At 37.0% G+C, this 20829-nt stretch overlaps 4 protein-coding genes across 4 annotated transcripts; 3 read left to right on the top strand and 1 right to left on the bottom strand.

The window, feature by feature from the left end:
• The first annotated feature begins 1078 nt into the window (after window positions 1–1078).
• Window positions 1079–2446, top strand: LOC129308231 (acetylserotonin O-methyltransferase-like). The gene is made up of 2 exons (XM_054949289.1): window positions 1079–1941; window positions 2008–2446. Exons 1-2 carry the CDS (start codon window positions 1087–1089, stop codon window positions 2308–2310), a joined length of 1158 nt encoding a protein of 385 aa, XP_054805264.1. The 5' UTR covers window positions 1079–1086; the 3' UTR covers window positions 2311–2446.
• A 3099-nt stretch (window positions 2447–5545) lies between these two features.
• On the bottom strand, window positions 5546–8874 carry LOC129307891 (uncharacterized). Its single transcript, XM_054948832.1, has 3 exons — window positions 8553–8874; window positions 7280–7663; window positions 5546–6798 (listed from the first exon to the last, which is right to left on the bottom strand). The coding sequence occupies exons 1-3, from the start codon at window positions 8710–8712 to the stop codon at window positions 6089–6091; spliced, it is 1254 nt and encodes a 417-aa protein (XP_054804807.1). The 5' UTR covers window positions 8713–8874; the 3' UTR covers window positions 5546–6088.
• A 4329-nt stretch (window positions 8875–13203) lies between these two features.
• LOC129307825 (probable polyamine transporter At3g13620) lies at window positions 13204–16224 on the top strand. Its single transcript, XM_054948741.1, has one exon. The coding sequence runs from the start codon at window positions 13926–13928 to the stop codon at window positions 15336–15338; it is 1413 nt and encodes a 470-aa protein (XP_054804716.1). The 5' UTR covers window positions 13204–13925; the 3' UTR covers window positions 15339–16224.
• Window positions 16225–19346: 3122 nt separating this feature from the next.
• Window positions 19347–20801, top strand: LOC129309592 (F-box/kelch-repeat protein At2g44130-like). Its single transcript, XM_054951215.1, has one exon. It carries the CDS (start codon window positions 19548–19550, stop codon window positions 20613–20615), a length of 1068 nt encoding a protein of 355 aa, XP_054807190.1. The 5' UTR covers window positions 19347–19547; the 3' UTR covers window positions 20616–20801.
• Window positions 20802–20829: the final 28 nt, after the last annotated feature.

Here is a 20829-nt window from a genome sequence, read left to right as displayed (position 1 = left end):
TCAACTAAAAATACTTCTTATTTTTTAAGGAAGGGATTATAAGCATTGTGGCTGGATCAATGATCATACGCATATACACAAACTCGTCATAAATTCTCTTGTTGTCCTGAGTCGAGTCGGTTTGCGTTTGCCAATAAATGGTGTTTAGGATGCTATAACACAGGAATGATGGAGTACCTAATAATACCACTTAAATTCTAATTAATAATTAAAGCTGCTTTATGGGAACTATATAACTTTTGACATGGCGAAACTGCCCTCAAATTATTTTTTTTTTTTTTTGCTTGCCTTTTTGGCGTGGGTTTTTCATTCCTGTTTCCCACGTGAACTACACGATAACTAAGTTATTTTAATTTATACATCTAAAAAGCATGAAAATGGATGGGTCGACCAAGAATTGGATCCCGGCCCATATCTTGCTTCCTATTGAAAAGTATCCTTGGTCTTCATTGATAACGCCGAGCGGAACCCTGCAAAACTAACTAGACAGTTCGTGGGCTGGTATCAGAGTACTGACCAGCTGTCATGATGCATGATGGAGTGAAGGGAGATGAGCGCATGGCCGCATGCTGTGAGGTTGTTGCAAAGACACGTTGAAGTGAGCGGAGCAAGGTATTACGTGAAATGTATTGTGATGTTTTCTCTCTGCTCTCCCTGTGAATTTCTCGTTCTCTTCCCTTTCTTCTTGATATGCTTCCAATCTGATATTTGAACCTTATATCAGTACTTTGACGAAAAATTTCTACAACAATTAGATTTCCTGTGCTTAATTATAATATTATTAATTCTGGTATGTTCGAGACACCAGCGTCTAAATTTGACTAGAAAACAAAATGCGGGTGAGAAAAGAGATTTTGGTATGATTTTGCTGCCTTAAACATGTGTGATTATTTTATGCTGAATGATTGAAAACGCTCAGACCGACACAATATGAATTAAATAACAATAATATTTTATGCGCATACGATGTGCACGCACCATCATCGTCTCAGAATCCAATTGTAAATCACGTTTTTATCCTTAATTACTCAATTAACTTCATCATTCTCAGCCCTCCCAAGCCCAACAAGGACTGGACGTCTATAAATGAAGCTCTCAGCCTTGAATGTTTTCAACACACGCAGACGAGAGACATCAGAGAGTATGGGGGAGGTAGTAAGTGAAGAAGTGTTCATTTCTTCTTCTTCTTCTTCTTCTTCTTCTTCTTCTGCAGAAGCGGAGAAGAACATTTACAAATACATATTGGGCTTCGTTGAGATGGCAGTCGTGAAATGCGCCATCGAACTCAACATAGCAGAGGCCGTTGAAAGCCACCACGCTCCCGTGACGCTTTCCCAGCTCTCGTCAGCCCTGAACTGCGACCCCTCCATGCTGTACCGCATCATGCGCTTCCTCACCAGCCGAAACATCTTCAAACAAGCATCCACCGCCCACGACGCCGGCCGGCATCAGCGAGCCTACGTCCACACCCCGCTCTCCCGGCTCCTGATCAAGAAGAGCGAGGCCAGCATGGCGGCCTTTGTGATGCTGGAGAGCAGCCCCGTAATGCTGGCGCCATGGCATAATTTGAGCGGCAGGGTCCGGGAGAACGGGACTCCGTCGTTCACGAAGGCTCACGGGAAGGACGTGTGGAGCTACGCGGAGGCGAATGCGGAGCACGGCGAGCTGATAAACGAGGCGATGGCGTGCGATGCCCGGAGAGGGATGAGGGAGATCGTGGAGCACTGCCGGGAGGCGTTCGAAGGGGTGAGATCGGTGGTGGACGTGGGCGGAGGGAACGGAACCGCCATGAGAGTGCTGGCGAGGGCATGCCCGTGGCTAAAATGCATCAACCTGGATCTTCCGCACGTAGTGTCGGCGGTTTCCGAGTGCCGGGGGGTGGTGCACGTGGGAGGCGACATGTTCGTGAGCGTTCCGCAAGCAGATGCCGCTTTTCTCATGGTATGTCGTCTTCTCTTTGGACATTGCAATGAATGAATTATATGATGAATGAGTGACACGGCGCAGTGGGTGCTGCATGACTGGGGAGACGAGGAGTGCGTAGAGATCCTGAAGAGGTGCAGGGAGGCCATAAGAGAGAAGGGAAGGGTGATCATAGCGGAGGCAGTGATCGAAGAAGGAGGAGGAGAGGGAGAGGAGCTCGAGGAGGTGGGGCTGATGCTGGACATGGTCATGATGGCTCACACCAACATCGGCAAGGAGAGGACCTTGACGGAGTGGGACCACGTCATCACGGCGGCCGGATTCTCCACCTTCACTGTCCGCCACCTCCCTTCTCCTGTCAAGTCCCTCATCGTCGCCTTCCCCTGACCCACCTCTTCATCAGGCGCACCATCCCTTTCTGGTTCTGTATGTGTGTGGTTGACATGCATGTACTGTATTATATTATTATTATATTCCTCCTCTTTACATCGAATAAACATGCAAGTGGATGCTTTGTATTTCAGCTTTTTCGAGTGTCAGTGGCTGGGGCCTTTTTTCTTCTCACCTTGGGGCTCGCCATCATTATTATATATCAAATTATTAAATATCCATCAATAATATAATACTCCGCTCCCTTAATCAGTAAGATATCATTTGTAATCTTTGCAAAAACACGAGATGGTGACCGGAAGAGAGCGTAGGAACAAGCATAGGACCTAGCAACTACGCAGAAAGGTGTGTGCGTGAGAGAGAGAGAGAGAGAGAGAGAGAGAGGAATCATCGATACTCTGTACTGTAATTTGTATTAGCCATGACATGAGTAATGAGTTAGAGATAGTTACTTGGTTGAACTGAAAGAAAAGAAGCTTGAGAATCGGGCGCTTCAGGAATCAAAATTAAAAATTGGGTGTCACCTCCAAAGTTCGGTCACTCGGCAGGAAATGGATCTAGCAAGTGGCAACACTCCATATAAAACACAGAGACGCATAAGCCGGCCAGAAAGACCAAGACGCGTCATTCTTAATAGAATAAATTGAATTCTATTATTTCTAAACCGCCAGATGTTACATCCGCCTCTTTGGATTTGCATATATAATCAATTATTGGAACTAAAACTATAATCAATTATTTGGCTGCTAACTAACTCCGTTATGGTAAAAACTATAAACTGGGAGGAGGGATCCCGTTTCAGTGCTAAGCAGTGTGATTAGCAGGAGAAGCTCATCACCAAAACGCACAGCTTAATTAAAGTAAGAAAATTCTTGGCCATCCATTATGTTCTAATCTTAGCCGTTGATTTATTTATTATTGTTTCACCTTATCAAACCCTGATGGCTCTGCCCCTCCATTATTTGCGTTTTTTTCCTAGCTTCTCCCAAAACCAATTCACCCAACGTGAGTTCCCCAATCTTTGGCCTATCTCATTAGCAATTTTTTTGGCTCATTTATCCTTTTCCATTATCAATAGAGAGGCTTGGAGGTATTGGATTTGGTTGGACATGCTGTATTCTTCCATGAACCTTATTAGCGGCGGCTGTGATTGGACATCACACAGAGGCATCCGATCTGGTATACTGTGAGGTTTTATGTTTCTTTCTCATCTTTCCTTCTATAATCTACATTCAAGGAATGATTTTTTTGTAACGGGAGAAGACACTATCTCATCTTTCCCTTTATAATCTACATTCAAGGAATGATCTTTTTGGCAATGGGAGAAGACACTATCAGTTTGTTGTTAACTTAGTGTCTAATATAAAGTTCAAATGACCAAATTGAAAGAGTTAGAACTTAAGTGGCATTTTTTATTTTCTAAGAATATGAAGGAAGAGGAACATATTTTTTGTTTGGATCTTTTAATTAGATGACATGAAATTTTTTCTTAGATTTATTTGCGATGATTTATTGCCAAAATTGCTAGATAGCACAAAAATCGTGTGTCTATGACAAGTATTCATCAATTTCTTATCCCCCATTCTATATACTTTTTATCTGTTATGTGTGTCTGAAATAATTTGACTTCTATTTTTTTATATTCTACATATCATTTCAAAATTTCATTTCAAATGCCAACCCTGTCACTCTTACTTCTTTCTCTATGAAATGCTTCTCAGTCAAACATTTCTTCCTCAAATGCTAATGGAAGTAATGTCATGAAATTATAGCAAAAAGACTTATTACAAGTCTCGAAGCTCACTTTGCTAATTGATTTCAAAAGATAGTCGGAATTCAACTCAGCATCAAGCATGTGAGACAAGTTCAACTCAGTGACCTTTGTTAAATATCATTCTTCAAGCATAAACACTCTATAATCAGTCTACTCAAAGAGTAAAGAGTTCAAAAATTTATTTTCTTACTGTTTACTAATATCATATATATATATAAAAAAGCATGCACCTTTCAGTCTCCATTGACCAAATGAACGAAATGGAATCCATCACTTTACTAATAATGTTGTACATAAATTTTAGTTTGTGTGCGCGTGCATGAATGAAACAGAAAGAATACACCTTTCAAATTCCATTGACAAAACAAACTAATCAGCAACTGGCTTCCTCCTTCGCACGGTAAGTCAATGCCTTTTGCGATCAGAATTCAACCTCCTCCCTCATATTGAAAGTCGACGCCTTTCTAGAAACACCAAACCTCCAAACTTTGGCGCCCAGCAGCATTTTCTTTATCACATTCGTTTGTTTCGCTCGCATATCACGTTCTGATTTTTTTGCTGATATTAATATTAAATATTTGATTTTCAAAACAGCCAAGCAAGACAACACCGTTTGCTAACGCATGACTACATCAGTGAATCTCGAAACCTGTTTTTTTATTAAAGCTGGACGTTTTTGTGTGATGAGCTACTCCTGCTCAGGATTATGCTTAGCAGGGAAACTGTTCCCCTGGGAGGAGTGGCTTCTGAAATTCAATTTTACAGTGACAACATTTATTATCTGAGAGAAATTTCCACCTGCCCAAACATACCCTTAAACCACATATCATCGTGCTCAATCGTTCCTCGTCGTCCTCATCGTTGCTTCTGTAGCTTGTGCCGCCATCAATTGCCTCACTCTGCTTCTACAATTCCATCCTCACTTTCTCCGTCTAGTATCAACAAACAGATTAATCAATCAATCTAGAAATCCAAATCTGAAAAGGTGATAACAAGATCAAGCGGATGAAAGGGGTGGTAGTAACATGTTCGGGCGATCAAATAGTCCATCTCGGATTGCTGATTCTGGTCTGGAAAGTCAAAATGAAAGAACCCAGATAAAGAAATTAAACACATAGTGAATAATTATTCTTACAATAATATAATTTTAATCTTATAATATTACAATTACAATATAATATAATATAATTTAAATTTCTATAATTAATTACAGATATATAAATAATGTTATTTTTTAAATACAGTTCAACTAATTTAATAATATTATATACTACCTTGTCAATATTTACATTTTCACAAAGTAATTTATAACATTTAAAATTAATCTTGACTAAATTATTTAAACATTTTTAATTATATTAGAATTAATTTTAAAAAACTATATCCTAACATAATTAGATTATAACATAATTTATTATAATAAAAATTAATTATATTAATCGAGTTTTTCATAATCAATTATAACTAACTAAAATTTAAAGGCATTATCAGTGGCCTAATTCTCCGTACAATTATCCTGCATATAATGATATGAGAACAAGAAAATGTTGGTCTCTTATCTCATCAACGTTCGCCCACAGGAGGGCAATCATTTACTTTCCCCCTCACACACTCTACTAGCCCTGTCACCGACTCACTGCACCTTCAATTATGACCCGCTTTTTTCGTCCGCATAGATAATTTTAGATACGGTCACCAGATCACTCCAAAACTCTGCACGAGACTCGAATTTATAAATGGACGACCTTTTAATCTCCCATCACCTCGCTTTATCTTTCTTTTTCAATGACATCTTGCCACCTTCGTCTGATTTTCTTTCAAGCTCATATAAATACATAATCGAAAAGGTTCTGTACTATCGCGAAAGAAATGTATCAGTTTGACGTCAAAGTTATATTTCAACAAGCCTCAACTTTTAAGATACTTGTGCATGCATTCACTATAGAATTCTCGACTTTAGGAATTTGCCGTGACAAACCCACCCACTCTGCCGCCGGCAAATTACTTGTCACTCGGTGATTTCAGGCGCAGTGTCAATGGCCTATATGCAGCTAACACTACAGAAACCTTACATGCAAGAAACCCCATCATTCCAACAATGACTTCCTTCGGCGTGTAGCTCACTTGCAAATCTCCAGAACCATACCTCGCCCCAAATAAAACAAAGCCTATTGCCAATGCCATGCTCCATATAGGGCCTTCCAATCCCCCCAACAATGGATTGCTTTCCCTCCGCTCTCTAGTGATTGATTCTGGAACTGGCAATCCATCCACAGATCTCTGCAATAATAGCAGATACAAAAAGCCGCCGATCCCACCTATCAAGAAAGCACAGCCTTCATTTTTTCCGGCTGAGAAGGAAACAAAGGATGTACCGAAGAACACCAGCATAGCATCATATAATAGCAATGAGAATTTCAAATCTGCATACTCCCTCATGCTCTCCTCATTTGATATCTTTGGATATTGAGGTAAGGCATCATCATAAGCGATTTTGCCGAAATGGACAAAGGGGTCAATCCCACTTAACTCAGTTACAAGGCTCGGTCTTAATTCCAGCATGGACAGATCGCTTCCTTCCCCAAGCAAAGCATCATCATTCTGAAAGTCATATTGGAAACCAGTGTACTCATGAACCTCCTCTTCTTTTAATGATAATTTGAACTCACAACTAAGAACTGTTATCGACACGCTTCCGAGTCGCCATTGACCTGACCTTAGAAAATAAATAAGAGCAGAATTAGAAGGTTCTGATAAAAATGAATCTAAATCAAATCGCAATTATAACAAGAGTCATCATTACCAAAAGATATACTTCAGAGAAATAAATGGATCTGAATCTCAAATCTGTATTGCATCTGAATGGATGTTTACACTATAAAGGGTCCTTGAAATCGCAGCTAATGACACGTGTACTAACCACTTAACTAAACAATCAACCTTTCTGACCTTGACCATAACTGACTGATTAACTAGTACTCCTCCGGTCCTATATATGGTACAGAATATTAAAGAAACGGCGTATGACTGAGCAAAGACTTTCGACTTTTGACCTATCACTGCAATGATGATGTTTTTCTTTTACCGTTAGATAAAATTGTGTTATTCAAAAAGTAGTCCTGAATTGTAATCGAGCAACGATATCTGTTGAATCTTAACCACTTTAAAAACAAACCTCCATCATAAATTTACCTGATTCAACGCCAATCCAGAGAGCTTTAAGTCTTGCAATTTTAGGTCCATCAAAGATAAATTCATCAGTGGAACCTCTTTGGAAATGAAGCGTATTAACATCATTTATATCCCCTGTTACTGTAGAATGATCCATCATCAAACTTGCAGGTATCCTTTGCAATATTGAACGCCCATATTCATCTATCAAGCACATAAGGACTCCAGCATTCAAGTCGCTTAAACTTGAGCCATATATGTTACTGGTACATAACTTGACCCTGAATAAAGACTTTGAGGTATCCTCCTTCAGAGACAAAGAAATCCCTTCTATTGATGTGTTTGTGCAGACTTTCACCTCAGAGCCAGACAGAAGATGAGAAGGCTTCACATAGCTCTGAAAATCTGTTGCACGAACAGCTTAGCTCCTTTACACATTCATGATCTGAAGATCAAATTAAGATTTCTTTGAAGAATAAAAGCACATTATCATCGCTGCATGGCCCAAGTTAATTCTCATTCTTCGTGAACGAAAAAGATAGAGAGAACAAATGCACAAGTCTTAAACTCTACCACAGAATCTACAGGGAAAAAATGGGCAGCCAAGATTTAAGACTGTTAACAGTGTTAAGTTTGATCAATCCTATAAACATGGTAACAGGTGTCAAGTGTAAAACATGTAGAAAATAGTCACAATACTATACGACAGCAAAAATCTATGGAAGTATGGAACCGCTAAGTTATGCCATGAGTCACCCCAGCCATAGGAAGTGGCTTGCCATCAGAAGCCAGTAAAATCCAAGCGTTTTCAGTGATATGAATCATCTATAGAGTGGCCAAAGTAAAACACAAGCTACTCAGGTCGGTGTGTTAAAATGTTTAACTTGAACAACCATGTTGATGCACAAAAGCAATTGATTATTATAGTATTGATCAACATGGTAGTTTAACGTCAACGAGTGATGTAAACAATGTTAACCTTATTGGTTGGTATCGAACCTGCGGTAAGCCATTTCAGAAATCCCAAGTGACACTCGACGACGAGTGTCATCGATATTCTAATTAGGAAGCATTCAAGAAAACCCATCACAAACAAACTTGGAAACTAACGAGAACCAAATTCAAGGTAATCATGGCAACTTTCTAACCCAAAAGAGAGAAAAAAAAAAAAAAAAGCTCGAACGGTTTCCATAAAATGGGGCAAAACCCAACGGACAACGAAAATAGCTTTTGAGCGCAGTGAACATATTGAAAGATTTTTTTTAAAAAAAAATGTGAAAGTGAATTAGTGTACCCTGGAAAACAGATCGTTTGGCCCGAACTGCAAATCGGGAAGGGGTGACCGAAGCGCGAATTCTCGGCGGATGGAAAGGCGAGAGGAAGAGTTTTGGTTTTCGTGTTTGGATGCTTTGAGTGGTTGAATATGCCCAACTCGGCAGAGGAATTGCTTCCATAGCTTTAGCCTTTAAGCCCCACGACCCCGGACATTCGACAATCAAAAAACCCAACGGCCCACAGTCCAGATCGGTAAAAGGGAATCATACATATTTCTGGGCATTCATCTCCAACGCCACAAGCTTTCTGGATCTCGCAATTTGTAAATATCCCGCATGGTTAGATTTTTCTTTTTCTTTTTGTTCTTTTTATTTTGTTCAAAATCGAACTGGGACCATCTTCGGTGCTCAAATTGTTTAATAAATATTTTTATCATCAATCTATGCAGTACCGATTTAATATGGACGTCCATATTTAAAAATTCTCAACTTATACTTTGTTTAAAAAATATTTTTTAAAAAAATGGCCATTAGGATATTATTGTTATTTTTGATACTATATTTATCTAAATACAAATTTGTAAAAATTATAAAAAAATTAACATTAAATTTGGAAATCCCGTACTATATCTAGAACATTAATTTATAAAAAATTAATATTAAATTAAATAATTTAAATTAAATATGTAATAGATTGATGATAAAAAGATTTATTAAAAAATTATAAACTTTTATTTTAATAAATATAAAATAAAATATTATAAATTAAAACAATTTGGACAATCCAAATTAAATCTAAGTGACCCATATTTATTTTTTAATCATGAAATGATGCATGATAAGTTTATTTTATATGTTTAATCTTTTATATCGTGGTAGTCCAAGTTGAAAAAAATTCTATATTAAAAAGACTATTTCTATCATAATATACTTTTATGAAATGATCTTAATTCTTAATTACTATAATAGCCTATTTTTTATCACATTAAGGTTTCAAAATATTATTTAAAGTTTTTTGTACCATGGTATTATTTTAAAAAATAAGTTTTATTCTTTATCGTCATGACTAGCTTTTTTCTATCATGGTATGTTTTTAATGAAGAAAGTTCACCATAAAATTATATAATTTGTAAAAAATTGATGTAAATTTTAGAATGTTACAAAATTCATTACTAATTTTAGATTTAAAAATTGATCGGCCACTACTAATCTTCATCACAAATATGACTTCCCATGCCATCTCTCGTGTACACATCACCCTTACCACCAGCCATACTATCACCATGTCAATAATCTATTTTAATCCTCATTGTTTGTGATATTGTCTTGTCTCGAACTCAAGATCTCCCTATTTTTATAATAACCTTTTGTTAGTTGAACTAGAATGACTTTTCAATCTCAATACTTAAAATTTAATATATACTAATCAATTGAACACATATAGTTAACTTAATGTATCAAAATATATATATATATATATATATTACTATATGATTATTTAAATATATTGGCAACATGTATCATCTCACACACGCGCTAACACATATAAATATATAAATCAACATATATATTATTAGTTAATAAATATATTATTTAATATCAATTAATATATTTTATGAAAATAAATATTTTTGTATATTATTTTATATTATGTATGTTATAATTTAAATATTTTCATATGAAATAAATTATTTTTACATTCAAGCTTGTATGGTAAAAGAAAAATTATTTGTTATTTTTTCTATATCATTTTATATTACATATTTCACTTTAATAAGAGAAAAAATTTTTGTGTAATTGTTTAATTTGGTAGTTATTAAGCTTTTTTCATTGATTCTCTCTATATTTGTTATATTTTTTATTTTTATACAATATTTAAGCATATTTTACTCATTTTTAATTAAAAATATCTATCACTAATCTGTCATTAATGTAAAAATTTAGTGATGAAAATCAATGACAAATTTAAATCTATTTCTAAATTTATAAGATTTTACCAAAATGTGATGACATTTTATATTCATAATTAATCCATTACTAATTTATGCAATTAGTGACAAATGTCTATAATTAGTGATGAATTAAAGATCTGTCACTAAGTATTTATCATTAATTTTAACTTTTTATAGTATTTATTTATAGTTAGATGATTCTTCCTTAATTTGTGTTTAAAAATAATTAAAATATCTTTTCTTGTCAAGTGTCACATGTATCTTATTAATCTAATGTGGCAAAATCTATTAATAAAATAAGAGTTTTTAACAGTAGAAGGGTTTGAAAAAAAATAAAGGTTAATTTGAAATATTTAAAGACGAGGGAAGCTAAGTGATATACAACTACAATAAAAATAAGGGAGTTTATTATATTTTGGTCAAAAATTAATCAATAATTCTAAGCAAAGGAGCCATTGTGTGAGGAGAAAACCTGGACACTAATTCATGCATTGGAAAAAACTTATAATTTTTCATTTCATGTCAAATGGAAAATCGCTTGAGATCAGCTAATCTGTTTGAATGAGTGGGTGGAATTTATCGAAATTATAGAATATTTAGACTTTTTTTAAAAAAGAAAAAAATTCAGTTGAAGCAGGGCATCTCCTATAAGATTGGAGTTTATAGTAATCCGAGCACTTCATTTCTGTTTGGCCGAATCGAACACTTGATTTGGTTCTGACTATGGGACAATTCCTCATGGTGCTTGAGAGTTAATATAGACCCTTTTGTCTAATAAACTAATTTTTAAAAAAAAAATGTCGTTTTGTTTGGATGGTTCCTAATTAACTAAACAGCTTTATTTAATGAAAAATTTTTATTGAAGTTTTATAATTTTTATGAAATTATTAACATATTCTTGTAAGAAAAAGTGTGGGTGCAGACTGTGGAACCAAATTTGATGGGGTGAGGGGAGGCAGGGTTGGCAACAGAATTGCGTGGCATGAAGAGATGGAAAAGGAAAGTTCATCTGGATATTTGATTATATTACATAGGTAATCAGTGTCAGGATTTTCAAGGAGTGATAACTGATTTCTTAGAATTGAAATTAATGATAAGAATAAAGTGCATGTCAATAATTTTTTCAAGGAGTGAAAATTATTGGGAAAAATAAATTTAAAAAAAATAGCGTGGAAAGGAAGGCGAGTGTCGACAATTTCATTCCATTATTTGAAAGATTGCAGTGAAGTCGCAGATTCATTTCTCCATAATCGGCGTTTCATATAAAATTATAATGAGGGATGGCGGGAGGGAAGAGTTGGGAAAAACATGTGTCTAAAATCTATTATTTTACAAACAAAATAATTTAAATAAATTATTACACGAATATAGCAGAGTATAATAAAATATTTTATTTAATATTATTTTGATCACATTCAAATTATGTTATATTATTATTTAAATACATGAATTTTAAATACATGAACAGTGTGTTTTTATTGTTTTCTGCTATAATTTAAACTTGAATTAAATAAATGTAAAAATATTAAATATTTAGATTGTAGTTTCATGTATGCTTAATTTAAATGATTTATTTTAAATGTAATCTTATTTTTTTTGTCTATTTTTTAAAAAAATATAAGCGGGCTAACCGGTGAGGTACAAGTTTAAGTTATGCAAGATGGGCCAAAACTATCTCACATATAATTGAATTCATTTTTTCTAATTCAACCTGCAACTTTTTGTAGGTTAGCAAGTTGAGCTTACGAGACCAACCCATATTATCGGCTCTAAATGTGGGACGTATCCAAGACATTGATTCAATACTTCATGCAGCTAGGGGTGGAGAGAGGGGGGATTGGCAGGGGCCATGGCTGTAGGAGTTATATATTTTTGGCTATTGCAAATTAACACATTATAGAAGTTATGAAACACTAAATAAAATTCTCATTTCAATTCTATATGTAATTTTTTATGCATGTATTAAACAACTATTTTAATCGTTTGAAGATATGGTTGTCATAAGATATACTTATTTTCAATAAGATAATGTTATACATGTTCTTAAAGTATTGGTGTCATTTTATTTTGCTTTTATTTTATATTTAACGAAAGAAATTGTAAAAATTATTATTAACAAATTTTATTAAACATTACGACAAAAATTTCAAAATATATTAAATGCTATATACTTGATATCTATCATAAAATTACTTCAAAAATTAAGAGGGTTGGAAAAGATGTTCTTCCAAAATTTTTTTTTTTAAATAATCAAGCTATTAAAATTTATAATTTAAATTATTTTTACTCGATATAATTCAATAATATATTTAAATTATTTATGTGATGATAATTTATACTGTGAAGGAAATTGCTAAAGTATTTATTATAAACATAACAACTAATGATTTTTATTTCATAAAAAAAACAACGAACAAAACTTAAAAATATATATGTTATTATATATGTATAAAATTAAATATAAATATATATATATATATATATATTAGAATTTATATTATATCGATGATATATATATACACATAATTTTTTTATTATTATATATATTTTATCATTTTGGTCTTCCGTTAAAATTTTTTGGCTTCGCCTGGCATGCAGCCAAAAATTTCCCTCCATTTCTCCTTTACAAAAACCTGCTTTGTGGTTCCGCCAACCCAAAAAGGGAAAAAATGAAATTTTTTTTAAAAAAACAGACTGCGAACGGGAAGGCAAGTGGCATGTGGGCTGCGACGACACTTCCTTCAATTATTTGAAAGATTCCTGTGATCTTGCACATTCAACCTCTTATCATTTCTCTCCTCCATCAAATCCCACTTTTTTATCCAAATGCCATCACTTTTGACGTCAACAAGAACGTCTTCATTCAAAGATTAGACTCTTGAATAGAAAAATGGGAGCATCCCGCTCAAGCAAGCATAGTTTAGCCCTCAAGTATCTTTCAATCTATTCACCTCTGAATCGAATCTTCCCTGCTGTCACAGTTTAGCTTGAATTCCGCAGTAATTCAGGAAAGCAATGCGTCGAGGCAGCCTTCACTTTCAGGAGCCTCCTTGGCGGATTCACCTTCCAGTCTCCCTCCCTCCACAGATATGCGGGCCCCCGCGTTTTTTCGCACTGGGAGCCTCGACTTTCAGGTGCCACTTTGAAACATTACGGCTCAATTCTTCACGTTATCATGTACGGCCGATTATCCCATACACCCGCACCCAATATCTTGGACTCTTCCTTATCACACTGGCTTGCAATAGAAGCATCAATGCCTGGTAGGTATTTGTGATTTGGACGCAAAGAGCACCACTGCCTGCTTTTACAAGCAGTTGACCTTGTCCTTCATGATTGGAATCCTCCTGCTCTTTTAATCAACCAAAAAGGCCCTCGCAATCGAGATTCTAGACCAAGCTCCCAAACACGCCCCCCACAAAAACAACCAAAAAAAAAAACATGGAGGATTCTCGGCAAAAACTCATTCTTGACCATAACACACAAACTGAAGCCACCCCCACCCTCCATTCACCCAAGAAGCTAGCTCTTCTCCCTCTCGTCTTTCTCATCTATTTTGAGGTCTCTGGTGGTCCGTATGGGGAGGAGTCTGCCGTGAAGGCTGCGGGGCCGCTCTTGGCCATCCTCGGCTTCCTCGTCTTCCCCTTCATCTGGAGCATTCCGGAGGCTCTTGTCACGGCGGAGCTGGCCACTACCTTCCCCGGCAATGGAGGGTTCGTAATCTGGGCTAACGAAGCTTTTGGCCCTTTCTGGGGCTCCCTCATGGGCTTCTGGAAGTTCTTCAGCGCGGTCATAAACTTAGCTTCGTATCCTGTCCTCTGTATAGACTATGTCAAGCTGGTGATTCCATCTCTGTCTTCTGGCTTACCTCGCTACCTTTCCATATTTTTCTCCACTATCGTGCTGTCTTTTCTGAATTATACTGGTCTAACTATAGTAGGCTATACTGCTGTGGCTCTAGGTGTTGTTTCTCTGATGCCGTTTGTATTGTTGTCTTTGATTTCAATTCCCAAAATTGATCCCAGCCGATGGTTAAGTCTGGGTCAGGCGGGTGTGAAGAAGAACTGGACTCTGTACTTCAACACCCTGTTTTGGAATTTGAACTTTTGGGATAGTGCTAGTACTTTGGCCGGTGAAGTTGAGAAACCCCAGAAAACATTCCCGAAAGCCTTGTTATCCGCTGGTTTGCTTACATGTTTAGCTTACATAATTCCTTTGCTGGCCGCTACAGGAGCCGTACCACTTGATCAGGAAAAATGGGTCGATGGGTATTTTGCAGATGTGGCCGAGATGATTGCCGGGGAGTGGTTGAAAATCTGGATGGAAATTGGCGCTGTTCTGTCCATTATTGGACTATATGAAGCTCAAATGAGCAGCGCAGCATACCAGGTTCTGGGCATGGCCGATTTAGGATTTCTGCCTCGAATTTTTGGAGAAAGAGCGAGGTGGTTCAAGACTCCTTGGATGGCCATTTTGGTAGCAACGGTAATAGCGCTCGCAATGTCTTACCTGAGTTTCACAGAAATCATATCCACAGCGAATTTCTTGTACAGTTTGGGGATGCTTTTGGAGTACGCATCTTTTCTCAGGCTGAGAAGGAAGTTCCGGACATTGGAAAGGCCATTTGAGGTCCCAATAGGATTCCCGGGTCTGGTCATCATGTGCTTGGTGCCTTCTCTGCTTCTGTTAGTCGTGATGGCTGTCGTTACCAAAGCCGTGTACGGGGTCAGTGCTTTCCTGACTTCTCTCGGTATCGTGTTGTATTATTTCCTGAATCTCTGCAAGGCCAGGAATTGGATCCCATTCACGAACTCACTAGGCACGATGGGAGATGAAGACGACCATAATTTATAGACGATGGGGATTATTTAAGTTTTATTTTGTCAATGTGAAGAAAGTTACCGCCCAAGAATACGGTTTTTTATTTGAGGTTAAAATTACGATGCAAGTGTGATGTAACGCCGTCTTTCCCCTTATCTTCATTAATGAGTAGGAGCATTCACACCAACGTCAACAGGTCCTTGCAGAAGCCTAAACTGCTCGGGAAAAGACGGGGAACGAAATACTGACGAGTGACAGGCACCTATTCATCAAATATGCGCGCGCGCACAACAATACTTTGACTTTGATTGGAGATGATGGATCCGCTGTGGGAAAGAGGAAGAAAGACAATCGTGGTTGCAGGGTAGTGGGGCGAACGATGAGAAGGAGGTGGGCGGGCTGATAGGATTACAGCAGCATGAGATCACCCTCAAAGCTGAGCCATTTGGGTGAAACGCATAATCATTAATCAAGATTATTTTATAGAGATAACCGATTAGAGACATTTTAGAACAATCACCGTAACTTAACTAATGAAATGATTATCATAACGAAACAACATGTTAACAAGAAGAAATTCTTAATAAAACATCATGTTGATAGTACAATGGTTAGTTTAGGATACAATTTCCAACTGTGCTTGCTTCAAATCTTGCCATTTCCTTCGCCTTTTCATTTTGGTTGCTGTTTCTTTGAAACCAATCTTTCAAGCTTGATGCATTTGTTTTGCTATCGAAATCAGACATGACTACCATTTTCTTTTGTTATTTTCGTTCTTTGAGGAGGTACAAACAGGTGGGTCTTAACGGGGCCTCCTGGATTAGAACTGTAAGCCAGCTATCATTTGTTTGTACATGACTTCTGGTTTGCGTCGCTGGTTTCTACAGGCCGAAGATAAGCAATCTTGCTTTCCATGTGACATGCTGTTATGCTGCATTTACCCAAAGATTCTGGTCACGTCCTTTTTAACATTCACTTGTATTTCTTTGTTTATTCGATCATACTTTCTACAAAAGCAATTCTCCTTTGTATTTCTTTGTTTATTCGATCATACTTTCTACAAAAGCAATTCTCCTTCAATGAATTGTTCTTCAAACAATTCAACCGTATGAGTTTATAAAAAGAAACTTCGATATGATATCGTATATCATAAAAATGTTAAAATATAAATATACCCTCTACCTGAAAATTTAAGTTGAGATCACCTGCCTTCAGGGGTGGACCCACGTTATAGGTGGAGGGGGCCTTGGCCCCCCAACCTTGCCCCCTTCATGTTCACAGTAGGCGGTAACACACACAGAGAGAGAGAGAGAGAGAGAGAGAGAGAGAGAGAGAGAGTTATGAAGGAGGAGGTGAGTGAGTTTTGAGAAGGTGAGAGAGAAGGAAAAGGAAGCAACCAGGTTCAGGACCTGATAGTCATCAATGAAAGGAGGGATTGGCATTTGAAAACAATTTTTTATTTTTTATTTATTTAGCAAAATTGCATTTTTCACCTACTAACTTTATATGATATTTTAGTTTTAATTGTTTATTATATTTTTTGATCAGCTTTAATTGTTTATAATATACTCCCCTAATCTTATTTGTAGTGCATTTTTTAGAAGTAATTTTTAGCATTAAATATATGATATTTTGTAATCACTGAATTACTTTTTTCAATTTTATTCTTCATTGATTAACATAAAAATATTTAATATAGTTGTATCATGATTTAAAGTCAATGATAAAAATAAAAATAATTTTTTTTATGATATCAATAAAAAAAATAATTTTTTTAAGATGCATCAAATGAATGATAGCATTTTATAATAAAAATTGAAAGGTGTATTTTTCATTATTATAGATCATGAAATGTCATATATTTTCAATAAAATTTATTTATGGAATCTGTAAAATAATATATTGAAAATGCAAACTTTTATATATTTTTGATAATTTTTTCTTGAAACTAATATATCATAAATAATAATGATATTCCACTTTTTATATTTTTTTTAGGTTTTTAGTTTTTAACATTATATGTAATTATACATAATTGTTTGTGGTGAACAACAAATATTAGGCGTGCTAGAGACATTAAGTCTTAATTGATAACAAAAAGGTCTTAAGCTCCCTTATCATAGTTCACTCGAATGTAAAAAGATATAAGATTTTGGTAGAACAAGCATTTGATTTTATTGAAATGTGAAAAAGTTATAGATCTAAACTGAAAAATTAACTGATAAACTAAAAAGCTAAAAAGTGTAAAATTGTAAGTCTTTGATTGAGTGTTGGTTAATTTTTTCTGTGTCTTCTTCTTCTATTTATACTGTCAGAGTAGCAGCAACCTCTTCTGTAAGACCTAGTATGTTTTGCTGAAGAATTAAGGATCTCGTGAAACTCATGGCACATTCTTTATTCCATACTCTCCATTTTGGTAATCAGCCCGTTTTATCGAAATACTTGAGCGTAAAGCCTGTAAATTCCAACATTACTTGAGATTGTGTTTTTCATGCTAACGATCTAATGTCTATAGCAGACGAGATTTTAACATGCTTATTTATTGTAATTTTTATTAGGCCTAGGGGCCGGCTCTTTTTATTTATATTGGGCCTGACATTTCAGTTATTTAGTCCAATTAACCTTATGACTTACCTTGAGTGATGTTTCATATTTTAGCCCAAATAATAATTTATTATTATGTATATTCTTATTCTATGAATTATTTCTTATAAAAAAATAAACAAACTTAATTAATTATTAAAAAATCCCCCCCCTTTATAAATTTGGAAACTGGTTCCGCCCCTGCTTGCCTTTGCAAAGATCAATTAAACGGACGTTAATTCGCATTAAATCTGTGAACAACTGTATTACATTCCAAAACTACACTTATTATATACTCAAGCCTCAACCTTAGATAGAATATAGTAGAACGGAAAAGTCAAAATATAAATACTATGAAGACATGTTTTTACTTTAAAAAAAAAAAAAGAACTTGGAGGTTGGGACTAATCAATTCCGCGCCGAAAACTACCCATTAATGTTATTTACACTGACTGAGGCCGAACTTTTCTCTGCCATCTTGTCATTTTTCCCGGTGACGCGACGTGAAAGAAAAAGGAAAATAAAAATTTGCTATTACATGATTGAGAATGTGATGATAATTCGGGTCGGCTCCTCTGCTTTCGTTTCAAAATTAAGAGCATTTTTTAAAACAAAAGAAAAGTGAAAAAGCAGCGCTAAACGAAAAAGCAAGCCGCGACAAGAGGGGAAACTTCATTCTTCACGTTCAATTATTCATAATTGAGCGAACCGGACCGGTCTTTTTTTTTTTTCAGACGCTTCCATTTTCCTTTTCTTCTGTTATTTATTCCCTTTCCTTCCGTTATCAGTTATCACTGTTCCTGCTCTCATCCGTCTCCCATGCCCCATATGTATACATGTTTATCTTTTCTCATCTTATTTTCGTAATGGTAGATCATGCTTACTCTTCATCTATGGTATATAAGCAATTCACGTTAAGTGATCACAACAATGTTATGGCGCAGACCTAAACTTTTTAAAAAAAAAAAAAAATTAACATTGCCAGGCAATATGTCAGTCACGGACAATTTGTTTCTTAAAAGTCCAAAGTTCAAAAAAAAAAAAATGTCTTTACATTTTTTCAACACACAAGAAAATCTGCTCTTTTCGTTCCATTCATGTTTACTTAAAAAAAAAAAAAAAACAAGAGGGTGCAACCCAATCCATTTCTATTCCACGTGTCACTTCTTCATCCGTCCTAATCACCTCGTGTTCCCTTTTCACTCTTCACTCCACGTACGCTAGTCTTATCCTCTTCGATCCGCACACTGCAGTGAACTGGAGTGGCGCCCAATCTCAGCACCATAAAATATCCTTGAAAAAACACCCAAGATCTTAACTAAATAATTATAATTGATGCTAAAAATTATGACATAAGTGAGAGAGTTCATGATAAGAAAATTAAATCAGAGCAGGAAGTGTAATTTCGTGACTTGTTGGAGAAATGTGAACGATGGGAAGTTTGTGTTGTAATTTCGTTTGGATGGCAGTGAGTTAGAAAGGGGGGTGAAAACGGAACGCCGGGGCCTGGGCAATGAGACGCGACTGATGGTTTTGTAAATATGGATAAATGGATAAAAGTAACAACCAGTCAGCCGAGAGCAGTATAAATACAAGTGCAAATATCTGCAGACTCCAAGTATCGGTTTATCCACTTTCTCTTCGCATCCGAAGATTCAAATGCCAAAACATCCATTCTCTTCAAATTCAAATTCAACTTCAAATCAAATGCGCCTCCCAGATTTGATCCCTGATCTGCCCCACGATCTGGCGCTGGAATGTCTCTCCCGGCTGCATTTCTCCGTCTACTCGCTCGCTTCCCGCGTCTCCCCTCAATGGCGTCACCTCCTCCGCAGCCACTTCTTCTACCGCCACAGGAAGAAATCCGGCCGCACCCGTAACCTCGCCTGTTTGATTCAGGCTCTCCCCCCTAAAAATCTAAACGATGGCCTCAAGCCGACCTCCTCGCCTGCTTATGGCGTCACCGTCTTCGACCCTCTCAGTCTCACCTGGGAACGCCTCCGCCCCGTTCCCGATTTCCCCCTCGGCCTGCCTCTCTTCTGTCAGACCGCCAGCTGCCAGGGCAAGCTGGTGCTCATGGGAGGCTGGGACCCCCTCAGTTACGAGCCCCTCACGGACGTGTTCGTCTACGATTTCAGGATGAATGAATGGAGGAGGGGGAAGGACATGCCGACGAAGCGATCGTTCTTCGCGATCGGATCCCGCGACGATCGGGTCTACGTGGCTGGCGGGCACGACGAGAACAAGAATGCGCTCAAAACGGCGTCGGTTTACGACGTGGTGAAGGACGAGTGGGCGGAGTTGCGGCCGATGAGTCAGGAACGGGACGAGTGCCAGGGGAGGGTGGTGGGGGAGGAGTTCTGGGTGGTCAGCGGGTATGCTACGGAGCAGCAGGGAAGGTTCGAAGGGTCGGCGGACGCGTACGGATTCCGGTCGGGCCAGTGGAGGCTGGTGGAAGGGGTTTGGGAAGCGGGTCGGTGCCCGAGGTCGTGCATTGGGGCGGGGAAGGACGGGAAGCTAGTGAGATCGGGCGAGCTAGAATCGGAGCTCCGAGTCGGGGTATGCGGGGTGACGCTGGGTTCGACGACGCTGGTGACTGGAGCGGAGTGCCAAGGGGGACCGCATGGGTTCTACTTGCAGGAAGGGCAGGATTGTAAATTGAAGAATATCACCGTGCCCGATGATTTTTCTGGTTTTGTTCAGTCAGGGTGCTGTGTTGAGATTTAGTGAAACCGGAGCAGAGTGACATGGAATTTTCTTTCGGAATAGAGGGTGGTACACTATATTCAGCCGTTGATGTTATGCGTACAAAACACTGTGACTTGATCTTAAATATGTAAATATAAATAATGAGATGATGTATGCACCATTAATTATTTTAAGTGCATAGAGGACCAACTCATGATGCTAGGATATACTTCTTGCGATGTCCTTTTTATAA

Source organism: Prosopis cineraria, unplaced genomic scaffold (assembly GCF_029017545.1).
Source record: "Prosopis cineraria cultivar Desert tree isolate PC_DT_omini unplaced genomic scaffold, ASM2901754v1 PC4, whole genome shotgun sequence".
Taxonomy (NCBI): domain Eukaryota; kingdom Viridiplantae; phylum Streptophyta; class Magnoliopsida; order Fabales; family Fabaceae; genus Prosopis; species Prosopis cineraria.
The sequence above is the reverse complement of the archived record's forward strand: the minus strand, read 5'-3'. Positions and strand labels throughout refer to the sequence as shown.

What these genes read in the sequence shown, in the direction of transcription:
- LOC129308231 (XM_054949289.1), top strand. Translation starts at nt 1,087, where the DNA reads ATGAAGCTCTCAGCCTTGAATGTTTTCAACACACGCAGACGAGAGACA. An exon ending in CAGATGCCGCTTTTCTCATG is followed by an intron (nt 1,942 to 2,007) that starts GTATGTCGTCTT and finishes GACACGGCGCAG; the next exon opens with TGGGTGCTGCATGACTGGGG.
- LOC129309592 (XM_054951215.1), top strand. Translation starts at nt 19,548, where the DNA reads ATGCCAAAACATCCATTCTCTTCAAATTCAAATTCAACTTCAAATCAA.
- LOC129307891 (XM_054948832.1), bottom strand. Translation starts at nt 8,712, where the DNA reads ATGGAAGCAATTCCTCTGCCGAGTTGGGCATATTCAACCACTCAAAGC. An exon ending in CAAACGATCTGTTTTCCAGG is followed by an intron (nt 7,664 to 8,552) that starts GTACACTAATTC and finishes TTCGTGCAACAG; the next exon opens with ATTTTCAGAGCTATGTGAAG. An exon ending in CTGGATTGGCGTTGAATCAG is followed by an intron (nt 6,799 to 7,279) that starts GTAAATTTATGA and finishes TTCTAAGGTCAG; the next exon opens with GTCAATGGCGACTCGGAAGC.
- LOC129307825 (XM_054948741.1), top strand. Translation starts at nt 13,926, where the DNA reads ATGGAGGATTCTCGGCAAAAACTCATTCTTGACCATAACACACAAACT.